General features: G+C 35.0%; 1 protein-coding gene across 2 annotated transcripts in view; it reads left to right on the top strand.

Annotated features, from left to right (window-relative positions):
* Nucleotides 1–1,105: 1,105 nt before the first annotated feature.
* LOC139138163 (DNA repair endonuclease XPF-like) overlaps nucleotides 1,106–13,210 on the top strand; it is a 53,237-nt gene continuing 41,132 nt past the window's right edge. The window contains exons 1-14 of one of the 2 annotated variants that reach the window (XM_070706410.1): nucleotides 1,119–1,207; nucleotides 3,522–3,611; nucleotides 3,946–4,042; nucleotides 4,645–4,727; nucleotides 5,411–5,533; nucleotides 5,824–5,994; nucleotides 8,550–8,589; nucleotides 9,150–9,263; nucleotides 9,464–9,559; nucleotides 9,984–10,039; nucleotides 10,552–10,605; nucleotides 10,972–11,041; nucleotides 12,256–12,349; nucleotides 12,676–12,762. In XM_070706410.1, the coding sequence (XP_070562511.1) occupies nucleotides 1,134–1,207; nucleotides 3,522–3,611; nucleotides 3,946–4,042; nucleotides 4,645–4,727; nucleotides 5,411–5,533; nucleotides 5,824–5,994; nucleotides 8,550–8,589; nucleotides 9,150–9,263; nucleotides 9,464–9,559; nucleotides 9,984–10,039; nucleotides 10,552–10,605; nucleotides 10,972–11,041; nucleotides 12,256–12,349; nucleotides 12,676–12,762 (1,249 nt within the window). In that variant the 5' untranslated portion in view covers nucleotides 1,119–1,133. Of the gene's footprint in view, nucleotides 1,208–3,521; nucleotides 3,612–3,945; nucleotides 4,043–4,644; nucleotides 4,728–5,410; nucleotides 5,534–5,823; nucleotides 5,995–8,549; nucleotides 8,590–9,149; nucleotides 9,264–9,463; nucleotides 9,560–9,983; nucleotides 10,040–10,551; nucleotides 10,606–10,971; nucleotides 11,042–12,255; nucleotides 12,350–12,675; nucleotides 12,763–13,210 lie in introns of both variants that reach the window. The other variant, XM_070706411.1, reaches the window with a different exon arrangement.

A 13,210-nucleotide genomic window follows, 5' to 3' on the forward strand; every position in this document is an offset into this window, starting at 1 on the left:
GATGTTACTGGTAGTATCTAAGTGTCACATGTGATAAACTTGAAGGAACTTTAATCTTCATGAAATTAATAGCAATTCAGAAAGTTCATTAGTAGCTGTTTGTTACCATCATCAATGTCCCTGATACTTGCCATCTTCTGTCTTCATTGGTGTCTACTGAATGTTCTGCTTATGAATGTAAATGTACACCTTTTAATATGAACTGATTGGTTCTGCAGTGTGTGTGTGCCCTAGGCCTGGTGTTGTGTTAAATCATGAAGCTCAAAAACTGTTAGCATGCAGCCTTACAGTTGTAGTCTGTATTCGATAGAAGGAGCAAGCATCAGGTTTCACACAGCTTTAAGGCAAAACACTTCATTAATTTGGTCCCACACAGAGAGGATCTTTATAAGAATCTAAAAATGAGTGAAAAACTTGACAAAGGAGATCATTGGACAGCTGTACTTTGAATGGGATCTTTATCTGTCACGGCTACTACAACAACACAAGATTGATCGCTTTGAATCTGTACCCTGGTATATTATCCATTTGCAAGGTTACTGATATTGGAAACTGGTCTACATTACACCATACAGACGGGGCTGTACATAAAAACTTCAATTATCTTGTTCGAAACTTTCGGTTCCAGTCAAGGGCAAACAAGAGACAAATGACAGCTAGATCAAGTCACCAGTAAACTAGCAATTAGTCAACCTATGAAGCTGAAAAACTGTACTCAGCTTTAAATTTGACCAAGGAGGTAGGAAGCAACAAAAAAGTGAGTTCTGCTACTGTCTAAGCATAATAAGGACCAAGAGTGGAACAGTCTTGCACATTCTCTGTTTATCCAACCACTGAAGAACAACAATGTTGTGCACAGTACGTCACCTCAATCTCAGTATATCATTAAAAGATGTCTTTTGACGTTTTGAAAGCAAATTTACTCTCTATTTCATTTTTTCTCTGAACTCATCTTCTCTTCTTCTTCTTCTTTAAAATATATTATTATTTGTTTCGTTCTAAATGCCTCCTGTTGTCGAGAAAGAAAGAAAAAAGAAGAAGACGAAATCGTCGTTGAGGGTGCATCAATATTCACCATAATTACATTACCGAGGAGCCCAGTTTCAATATTGATTAACCTAGAGGGCTTTAAAATGGCGCTGCTAGATTATGAGAATCATATGTTTCTTGATGCTTTTCACGATGATGGACTCTTGATCACTGCAAGGTAATCTATATGGATAGACAAACTGTAACTTTACATGTTAGCCGTTTCCGTGACGTTGTCATTTGGTGTTATGATTAGTTTTGATTGCTCATGACGATTATACTTTGTCGTAGTGTCATGATTGATGTCGACTGTTCATGATGTTGTCTGCTACGGCAGTACGGAGCTAGCTGTGCATACTTGGTTCGATGTATGCTGTGAAGGAAGTTACAAATAATGATGAGCCAACAAACATGTCGAATGAATAAGGCATCATTTCTAACTCTTCACGTGCAAACGTACGGTGATCCGTAACCTCTATCGCTCAGTCTGTCTGTGTATTGTGTGAGTGAGACCATAGACCCTAAAAACGGAGGGGTCTATTAGGGATTTTAGGTCACGTGACATTTGTGTTGAACGTACGCGTTCGATGCAGCTCTAGTCCGAACTTTCGTGTTAATTCTTAAATAGACCAAATAATCAGAGAAAATGAAACTGTAGTGTTGAAGATTATTATTTGAACTTCATTTTGGGAAATTTTCACTTTTGTACTACGATAAATGGCAAAGCAGCACGACTACAAACTCACGCGTACCGGCGATTTTGGCGTCCATTATGAGCGTTGTGCCGTGACCTCGAATGTCCCGCAAAGGAGATCGAACATATACCTCTTTAATAGGCTCTCCGCATGACTTATTCTGATCGCATCACTATTTTTTGGGGTTGGTACGAAAGTAGAGATCATGGGCTTCATTTTGAGGGGGCAAACGTTAAAATCGGCCAAGAAAAACTCAATCTGTGATCAAACTTTGTGTTTCGGTTGTGTTTTTTTGAAAGAAAATCTTGATTTCCTTAAACGTTCGGCCCCAAAATTAATTTTATGATGAATATTAATTGTAATTCTGCAATAATTACGAGTCTGACGATGCGAAAAATGATGCTTAAGGCCTTTTTAGCGAGTATGTTTCACCCCAACTTTACATCCGGGCACTCCCAGGAATCACATACAAGTAATCGGCGCTTCGCCGCATGTTCTGTGTCAGGAGGTCTAAGCTGAGTTCCGACGTTCATGATTTTGCTGCTAGATTTGTCTGATTTCTTATCTAACGCAAGGATCTAGAGAAACATACTTTACCCTTTCAAATGTTATCTTGTTCGAAGTAGTTTGACTTCCGGGTGATATTTTTCGATAGACACTGGGAAGTTGTCAAGCCAGCACTGCACTGCAGTGTAGGCATACGCACAAGCACCACACTTTGCCGATACTATACTGAAATTTTAGTTTCTATCTTTAGTTCACGAGAAGGGGACTATTTTGGTTCTCTCTGAAGAACAAGGCCATAGAAGATTAATTTGTTCTTTCCTCATTGATGGTGTCCCGGACTTTGAAAAAGTTGTATTTATACTGGTTTGTATTTCGGACCGCTGACTTCGACATGTTCGAGGGTCTATGTTATTTCCGGGGCAGCTTAACTTTGCATCCAGTTTAATGCAGTTGTTCATTCTATAAATGCGTGTTGCTGTTTTACGGCATTGACAAAGGGTTGAGAACGAAGTTTTTTTGACTTTTTGGAAAAGTTCTTTGTTTTAACTTTAAATCGATATTAATCAGACATATTTCATAATCATTTAATAAAAGTTGTAATCACACAAAAAAATTTAAAAAAAAATTCGAAGTTCAAATTAAAAAAAATCTAAAAAAATATTTTGTTAAATTTAAATCAAGTTCTAAAATGTCACAGGTATCATTTGATTGTTTACATGTATTGTTGTTTATTTGTTTACCTTGTAAATATAAATCTAAATAACTTTTTTCATATATGCAAAGTAAATATGATGGAATATGATTATCATATTTCTGTAGATGTTCACAATACATAATGCATACAGCGATCAATGTCACAGGTATCATTTGATTTTTTACAGGTATTGTTTTTTTGTTTACCTTGTAAACAGCATTCTAAATAACCTTTTTCATTTATAAAAATTAAAAACCATTGAGCATTTCGTCAGCAATATCCACAAAAAAATTCATCAATTTTCAATAAGAAATGCTTGAGTAATTGCAAAAAGCACAACAAATTGCAATTCTAGTTTCCTCAAACAATGTTCAAAATGGGGTCACCTGGTGGTTATGATAACTACAGGTGTCTACCATGGCATAATTTCTAAATAGGAGAAAGTTTTTTTTCAAATTCAACAGGACATATCTCTGCATGTACTGAACCAATTTTCATCAAACAAAATGCAATCAATTGGTCTTGAAGAGAGCTTTCTTTTGATATATAATTTATTATTATTGTAGCTGTCTATCAATTTCATGTAAAATCCCTAGGTCTATTGGTGAGACCGAGACTGAGTGGTGTCTGTGTACGGGAGTGGCTGCGATGGACCAAACTCAAAGTAAATGCAATAATGTCCTGAGGTTTGTTGTTGCTGACTTCACATTATTGATTCAGAAAAAAACACCGGGATATTCATTCGAGGAGACCACCGTGCTTGAGAATATCATTTATTAATAAAACACATTTTCATGATTTTATTAGTAAACTCATACACTTATAATTTTATAACTTTAGATACCATATACACAAGGTCATGATTGCATACGAGCAGTAAGACATAGTGACCATAGTGAATCTTGCATAATTCACCTGTGATTTTGCAAGTCATATTTAAAGCCAAGAATGAGGGTACAAATATCATAGCCTGTATTCACATGTTTTTCTGATCAAGATTACACTTCATCATATTTTCAGGGGCCTGGGAGTGGAGAGGGTGTTTCTTAATTTCTTAAAATTGTATTGTGATCCATCTAACCTGGTTCTTGTGCTGAACACGTCCATAATTGATGAGGTAATTAATACCATCTTTTGTTGATCATTTTACAGACCACATCGCAATGATGAATTCAATACCATCTCTTGCTTGCTGCATAATCATCAGCGATGGAAACAGACATTTTGTTGTTTATCAATCTATACATGTATATCTTCAGTGCATAGGCAATCACAAGTTCATATTTGCAGGAACTAGTTTGATGTATGAATTGTTAGATTTCTAACCTGAATATTTATACAGAACACCTATGCAGAATGGACAGATATTTCACTGTCATCATGATATCTGTAAATGGCATGAAGTGATGTACCGTACAGTAATCAGGACACCAAAAAGATATTTGTATTATTCTCACAAATGGTTTTAGAAAGATTTTCACTCAATCAAGTAAAATCAAGAAAAAATGTCTCTATTAGGGCAGAAACCTGTAAGGCTATGAAAACCCCCAAATTTATGTAAGTCTCTAAACCGATGTAAGATCAGTCATGACTGTGTTTATGAAAATGACTTATTGTGTTCAGAGAGAAATACTGTCTTCTACTGAGGTGTGGTTATAATTAACTTCTTGTTTTCCTAAATGATCACATCTTCTTTTTATACTTTCTGTCTGAATTCAGGATTATTTTCTGGAGGAGTTGATAGCCCTTGATGTGGACCATCTTCCAAAACAGATCACCAATGAATACAATGCAAATGACAGGTGACAATACAAAACATTTCCTTTGTTGAATCTTACAAGAGAAGTTAGAAACCCAGACTAACTCTGTCCAATTTTGCCACTCATGTTATTTCTTTATTTTGAAAATTTATACTGAAGAGAAGTTAGAAATGCAGACCAATGCTACGTGTCTAATATTGTTGCACATGTTATTTCTTTATTTGAAAATTTGCAATACTGAATAGACATGATAGAAGTGAAACATAATACATTCAATTGCCTCAGTAATCTTGGGTTAACAAATTAACCCTCTTTCTCCCAGGTGGGAATTAGTTGTAAGCTACCATGAACTTACCAAGCAGTAACTACATTTAGTTAAAACTGAACATTAGTTGCCCAGGTACCAGTTACTCTTATTCCCAAGTCCTTTATAGTAGTAACCCAATACTATAAAATGCTATCAAACACAGTATAGTGCAGGAGGCAGCTACTGTACTTTTGCTTTACTATGTCAAGCATACCAAATGGGCAACCCATGACATGTTGCAACCAAGTCAGACTTGGTAACTTATAGTGGACTGTCATCAGGAGATAAAGAGGATTAATTAAAATTGAATGAATCTTTGCAACAGAGAGGTGTTGAGTAAAACATGCTGTGTTATGCTGTACATTTAGGGAAGTGTGATGCCAATCAAAGCCTTGATACCATTTCTTACCTGTTGCAGGCAATCAGTGTATCTGGAAGGAGGGGTTCTCTTCATAACATCCAGAATTTTAGTGATGGATTTACTAACTGAGAAACTACCAACACATCTAGTGGCAGGGATACTGGTCTACAAGGCTCACAGGTAAATATAGTGTACAAACATAAAGCTATTTACAATATTATGATTTCTTCAAGCTCACATAATAAATGTAAAAGCTGCAAAATATCAAGACAAACACTTTAACTAAATGTGATTCAATAAACCACAAATGGAGTCCATATGTTACTATTTGTGTTGGGATATTACAGTAAAATATTTTATATAGTCAATTGACATACATAAAATTCCTGTTCAGCACAAGTCCATCATGAAGTTTGCAGGAAATGTTATTCTTGATTGTTGTTGATCTTCATGTAATTCATTTTCCTCAGAATCATCGATTCCTGCCAGGAGGCATTTATCCTGAGACTGTACAGACAGAAAAACAAGACAGGATTTATCAAAGCGTTTTCAGATCAACCTCAGTGTTTCTCATCGGGACTCTGTCATTTGGAGAGAGTCATGAAAAACCTGTTTGTCAAGAAACTCTATCTGTGGCCCAGGTGAGTCAGGAAGTATTCAGAAAGAAAAGCTTTCGTAAAGGATGAAAAATCACAAATGGACCACGATACTAACAAAACCTCATGCACAAAGGCGCACAGAAATACATGCATTTCTGTATGCTTCTGTACAAGTGAAAGTGTTTTTACCGGTATCATATGATCTTTTGGGTTTACCAAGTCTTGTGGAACACATCGTGTCCTTTTTATTAGCTCCGCTGTCAGCGACGCGGAGCTTATCAAATAGGTTGATTTTCCGTTGTCATCGTCCGTTGTCGGTTGTCCGTCAACAATTGCCTTCTCCTCTGAAACCGCAAGTCCAATTGCTTTGAAATTTTATATGCAGTTCACTTGGGGTGACCTTACTTAAGTTTGTTCAAATCATGGTGAAATTTCCATATTTGTATTTTTGGGGCATTTTTTGGTGTTTTTGGTAAAAAAATCTTCTTATTTGAAACCGCTTGTCCAATTGCTTTGAAATTTGATATGCAGTTTACTTAGGGTGACTTCAGTCAGATTTGTCCAAATCGTGGTGAAATTTGCATATTTGTATGTTTAAGGCAATTTTTGTCATTTTTGGTAAAAAAAATCTTTAAAAATCTTCTTCTTCAAAACTACCAGTAAGATAGCTTTGATATTTGGTACATATGCCCCTAGGGATGATCTTTTTCAGATTTGTTCAAATTGTGCAGAAATATGCAAATTTGCATTTTTAAGGCAATTTTGGCCATTTTTGGTCAAAAAATGTATTTCTCAAAAAGAACTGGTCAGATAGTTTTGAAATTTGGTATACAGGTTTCTATAGATGAACTAAGTAATATATATTGAATTTCTGATGAAATCTGTAATTTTATATATTTGGGGCAATTTTTGCCATTGTTGGTCAAAAAATGTGTATTTCCAAAACTACTCATCTAACAGCTTTGAAATTTGGTATACAGGTTCCTACAGATGAACTAAAGGATATTTACTGAAATTATGATGAAATCTGCAATTTTGTATTTTTGGGGCAATTTTTTCCATTTTTAGTCAAAAAATGTGTATTTCCACAACTACTCATCTGATAGCTTTACAATTTGGTATACAGGTTCCTACAGATCACCTTAATGATATTTATTGAAATTATGATGAAATCTGCAATTTATTAAAGTTTGGGGCAATTTTTGCCATTTTTGGTCAAAAAGTGTTTTTCGCAAAAAGTACTGGTCTGATAGCTTTGAAATTTGGTATACAGGTTTCTATAGATGAACTAAATGATATTTGTTGAAATTATGATGAAATCTGCAATTTTTAATTTTTGGGGCAATTTTTTCCATTTTTGGTCAAAAAATGTGTTTCTCAAAAAGTACTGGTCTAACAGCTTTGAAATTTGGTATACAGGTTTCTATAGATGAACTAAATTGGATCTTTTGAAATTATGATGAAATCTGCAATTTTTAATTTTGGGGCAATTGTTGCCATTTTTGGTCAGAAATTTTATTCTCAAAAAACTACTCATCAGACAGCTTTGGTCGACATGTTCTTTAGGGATGATCCGATGTGATGTATTCAAAGTATTATGAAATCTTCAATTGTGTATTTTTGCAGCTACTTTAGCCACTTTTTTCTGGCCACTGCATTGAGCTATCAAAGATTTCCACCTTCTTCATCAACATGTGTCAAAAATAGTTATTCTCTACATAAACACAGCGGAGCTATATCAGCCGCTAGGTCGCTTGTTCTTGAGTAAGATCATTAAGTCATTGTTCATTCACTCAATTTGCATTGCCCAGTATACATGTTCATCATAAGTGTCAGACAGGAGACAGACAAAGAATATTGAAATACTTTTGAACATAAAGTACAAAATCAAGTTTACGTATAAGAAAGATAATATCTGATCCAAGGCATGTATTCTGTGGCTCTTTTGGACTCATTCTACTTTCAAATAAATCTGACATTGGCATCACATCACTGACATAATTGATCCAGAGAAAAGAACATACTAAATTAATAATGGCTCCATATTATGGCAACTACTAAGGAACACACAAGTCACAACTCGCAATCTGACAAAGTCTTCATTAGATGATTTTATATTGTTTTGCGTCACACACATGCAGCTTGCTTTTAGTATTTCCATGTTAAATCATTGTCTAAAATGACTCGGTATATATCAATATTCTCTGCATGATTGAAGTAGACATGCCAAGTAACAGAGCAGAAGTTATACATGTATATGAGAAGATACTATTGATTCACATATAAAGTGAACGTTGTCGCAGCGCTGCCCCAAGTATATGACCACTTGATGGTGGCATTTGGTGTGTATGAGAAGTGAAAGGATCATGTCTCCTTGGTCTTAAAGGTATACAGTCACCTGTAATCTAAATATGCCCATATATGGTCAAAGGGGCGTTCCTTGGTATTCAAAATGCCCATGTGAGGGCGTCGTTTCTAAAAAGCGGCCACTTGCTTAAAATGTGTGATTGGTTAGATTTTCTCTTTCCACGGTAACTGTGGCAAAATTGGACAGTATGACAGTATACCTTTAATGGTTGTATCATACTCTGTTTCAGATTCCATGTAGAAGTGAATGCATGCATGGAAAAGCATAAGGTGAGCTCTGGAGGAAACACACATATAGATAAAAACTCTGTAAATATTACCATGTATATTGGTATTTCCACTTTAAATTAAAACCTTGATCTTTTAAAACAAATTGTAGTCTTTTTTGGTAGCATCTTTTCAGAAGGGAAAATGTCAATATTGTGATTAGCTGTAGAGTTAGAACTCAAATATCTCATTCTACAATTTGAAACATGTATACTTTGGCAGTTTTTGGGAGAGAGATGTTTACTTTTCAATTGATATTGGAATTTCAGTAAATATCATGTATTTGGAGAGAAATAAAATTTCAACCTTAGTTTTGTAGTACTTACCAACATTAAGCCTAATGGTGTTGTTGATACTGTATATTAACTAATAACAACACTTGGCCATTGAACACAATACTTTATCAAAGTGCTTGATAGTTTAGATCATTAACAGTGTCTCTCATGAAGTGTTATAACTTTAATATACCAAATGAAATGAGAACCTATTACGATGGCTTGAAATGCTGTTTGTTGGTGTATCTAACCAAAGCAAAATTTTCTCACCGTGTTGATGTTTTAAAGCCTGAAGTAATTGAGTTAGGAATACCAATGAATGACTCTATGACAGCAATCCAGACCTCCATCTTGGATATTATGAATGCTGTTGTCAAGGAGATCAAGCAGTGTAACCGCAGTGTAAGTAATGTCTCGTTTCCAAAGCATTCATTTGAATTTACAGTATACATTTTGTCTATGTGGTATATTTTGCACATTATTTAGCTATTTATAAGTTTTATAACCTTAGGAAGAAGACAGACTCTTAGAAGGAAGATTTGCCTTTTTGATTTGCAGTTACTCATTCACGTTATTCTTACTTTCCATTCCATGTTTTAAAGCTGGAAATGGATGAACTGACTGTGGAAAATGCCATTGGTAAGAAGTCATTGGAACAGATCATTAGACTGCAGCTTGATCCAATCTGGTATCAATTGGTAAGTACAGCAGTCAATGTCAATCTGGTATCAATTGGTAAGTACAGCAGTCAATGTCAAGGTCATATGAATAAATTCTGTGTAAACTTTGGTGGATCATGACAGAGAAAGGAATATCTGATTAAATAATCATGTCATTAAATTGAAACCATGACAACGACAGGACTTTCATTTTCTGTTCCATTCTTTCTCCAATAATTTGGGTATTATACTTTGTACTGTCTTCATTGGAAGATGGATTACAAATATAATCTGGAGAAATGTGAACAACTTTTTCCCTTTACTTTTAACATACAGTGTCATAAAGATGAAGTTATTGACACAAGCAAGTATGGTATTGTTGAGTTAGAGTGATTTCTATGGCAAGTTTAGTTTCTGTGAGACGTACTTACAGAATGACCATCATTCTTTCATTATTTCACAGGGTTCTAAAACAAAACAGCTGATTGGTGATTTAAAGCTTCTTAGAACACTGCTTTAGTAAGTATTCACATCATGGTATGGTATTTAATGGTATTCAATAGTATTCAAACTCCAGTCTGTTGGCATATAGCATCTATAAGATAGATGAAATCAAATGTCTATTTGAAGTCAGTGCTCACCGTGCTGACTGCCATGTAGCCTCTTAAATACTGGTAAATGATTGCTGTGCTGTTCAAAACAGCAATTACTGTACTGATATTATTGTAAATACTTGAATCATGAAGGCAATGATGATGTGAATTGCACTGTCTGTTCATCAGTCAGTGAGCCTTTGATTTGTATTGTCCAACCAGAACATGTTAAACATCGTAGTTGAACTCACAATTGTTGTAGTAAGGTGTATTGCAATACAAAATGTACACTTTGCCAGTATACCGGTACACAATATTTGACCAAATTTCTACATTTCCAACTTTTATCCCAGACTGTGAATGATTCAAATCATATCTCTTTCATTTCTATTGTTTAAGTAATTCATATTTCATTTGGTTTTTTTCAAATCACTATAGTTACCTAACACAGTATGACTGTGTAACGTTTTACAACTTCCTACAGACACTAAGGTGAGTACAATCCAAATAAAAGAAGTTTGTCCAAAATTTCATGAGCAGTAAATATCACAGAGGTTTAAAATGCACACTTAATTGAATCTGTTGCTATAAAGTTTTTTTTTTTAATGTTATTTAATGCAACAGAGATTGATTAACATTTTCAAAATACCTGTTTTGCACAAGCATTTATTACTCTGTGGTTTTGTTGTCTGCTGGCTCTCTGACAGGGTTGGTCCATTCATATCAACCTGGGGACGGAATTATAGAATTCATTTGCAAATGATGAAATTTTAAATGTCAAAATTATTTTTTAATGATGGAAAAAGATAGATGTTGATTAATGTGTGAGGTTTGTTTTGTCTTTTTTTGCTGATTCAGATCAAATGAGAAAACTTTAGTTCATAATTCTGGATGGCTGTTCATGGACTCGGCTGATTCCTTGTTTATGGTACGTGTCTGTATTTAAAGAATTCAGTCAATTCTTGATTAGATTCAAACTCATGAAGTACTGCACCAAGTCACAAAGCAAATACATCATCATGATCCCAACTCTTAAAAGAATGGGGTTCAATAAAGGAGATAAGTTGTTACAATTTTCTTACTGTGACCCCTGAGGATGGTGAAGGCTTCATAGAGCACTCACACACACACACATACACACACATACACACATATTATCATACACTAAACATACACACACATACACACATATTATCATACACTAGACACAAACTCAATTAAAGCAATAGATACATGATCGCTGAATGAGGCATCAGACAGCCTCAGAGACAATTCTGTCCACCAGCACAGCTATCCTCCCAGGGAAAAAAATTCAGTAAATTCTGAATTTGATTCAGACTCAAAATGTATGGCTCCAACTCACCTAACAAAGACATCACAGTCCAAAGTGAGTTCATTTTATTAGGGGGATATATCATGAGGAGGGACATTGCAATGATGAGATATCTGACCTCCCTTGTACCACAGCTGTTTGGTTTAGTCCTATTGCATCAGTATTGAGTCAGGTTTGTGTATGGGTAATCTTAAGAAAGGATCTTAATGAACTTTTTTGTACAAAACTCTGCAAAAATTGAAAGACATCAGAAGTATTTCATATGTTGATCATAATGATCCTGGTTTGGTAAATTTTTTCAAGCTTTTGTGGAAATTCTAATTACATGTCAGTAATAACAACTCAAAAATGCATTTTCCAGCTGTGGATGAAGCCTTAGAAGCCATTTCCATGTCATAGAAATGTATGTATGCATAGAATGGCTCTGTAGGAAGTGTCATTGATTTCCTATTAAATGCTAAGTTTGGTGTGGTTTACATAAATTATAGGACTTCTCAATGTGGAGTTTTTTCTGTTTCTTTGACAGGTTTAATAAAACTGTTTCAAATTTGTATGTAAGGTTGACAATGAAACCATTTCACTCCTGTTCAATGTGTTTAGGTCGATCTCTACCATAGAACACTGTAGGATTGTTCTAAACTTTGATTGGAAAAAAGTGTTTCAGACAATAATGGACAATATGTATCAAGGTCAACTCAAAGCTCATGAAATCTATTCCTATCCCCAAAATTCCCAAAATTACTGATAATCAAACACAGATGCAAGCGTCATCATCTACATTTGAAATGTGTGATATTCTTTCTCTACAGAATGCCAAGCAGCGAGTGTATGGCAGCAAGAAAAATAAAAAGATGAAGGTAGAGAAAGGTGACAAGACTAACAACAGTGACAGTGTATCTGAAGGTATGAGGGCGCTGTTCTTTGTACAGATTATTTTAAGTTACAACACTTTGAACTAGTCACATCATGTGAGGGTGTTACCTGTGTTTAGTTCTTTCACCAGCTATCTGTCAGCTTGTATTATACAGTCATATCATTGACTTCAAAATCTCATTTTTCTGTACTTGCAGATATCAATGTACAAAGAACCACTACCCTTTCCTATCTTTGTTATACAGGACAAGAAAACCTGTGCAAATGTTTCAATGTTCATATACCGATAGTTGTTTACTGGAACCCTCAACATTGATAAAATTTAAACCTTCTTGTGTGTCAATACTTTTCATCAGAACTGTGTCTTGAAGAAAATCCAAAGTGGAAGACTTTGTCAGAAGTTTTGAAAGAAATTGAAAAGGAAAATTGTGATGATGTAACAGGTATGTAACTCCTGCCAATGGTTTTCATAAGCTAATATCACATGATTTGTCACATGCATGAGATGTTACCACCTAGCGTCACATTAGATGATACCAACCCTCTACCACTCTACTTTGATTTTATTCCCCTTCTCTTGAACTTTTCTTCAGGGAAGTTGGTTAGGATACGGAATAGATTCTGGATGTATAATTTGATAAAAAATATCAGGTGCAGCCAACGAACAATGCACTTTTAAAGGGGTCTTTACTATGATAAGATATATTGTGCATAACAAGTAATGTGAACTGACTAATTTTAAGTCAAGAGGGTAATTAATTAGCTGTTCATAATTTGCCCTCCCACTGAAAATTTTTCGACTTACCCTGCCGCACTCCTACTTACCCTGCCGCACTCAAACTTCATTTTTACCCGCTCCCCACATATTTTTGCCTGTTTCCCCTCCCCACT

Source organism: Ptychodera flava, chromosome 8, assembly GCF_041260155.1.
Source record: "Ptychodera flava strain L36383 chromosome 8, AS_Pfla_20210202, whole genome shotgun sequence".
Lineage (NCBI taxonomy): Eukaryota > Metazoa > Hemichordata > Enteropneusta > Ptychoderidae > Ptychodera > Ptychodera flava.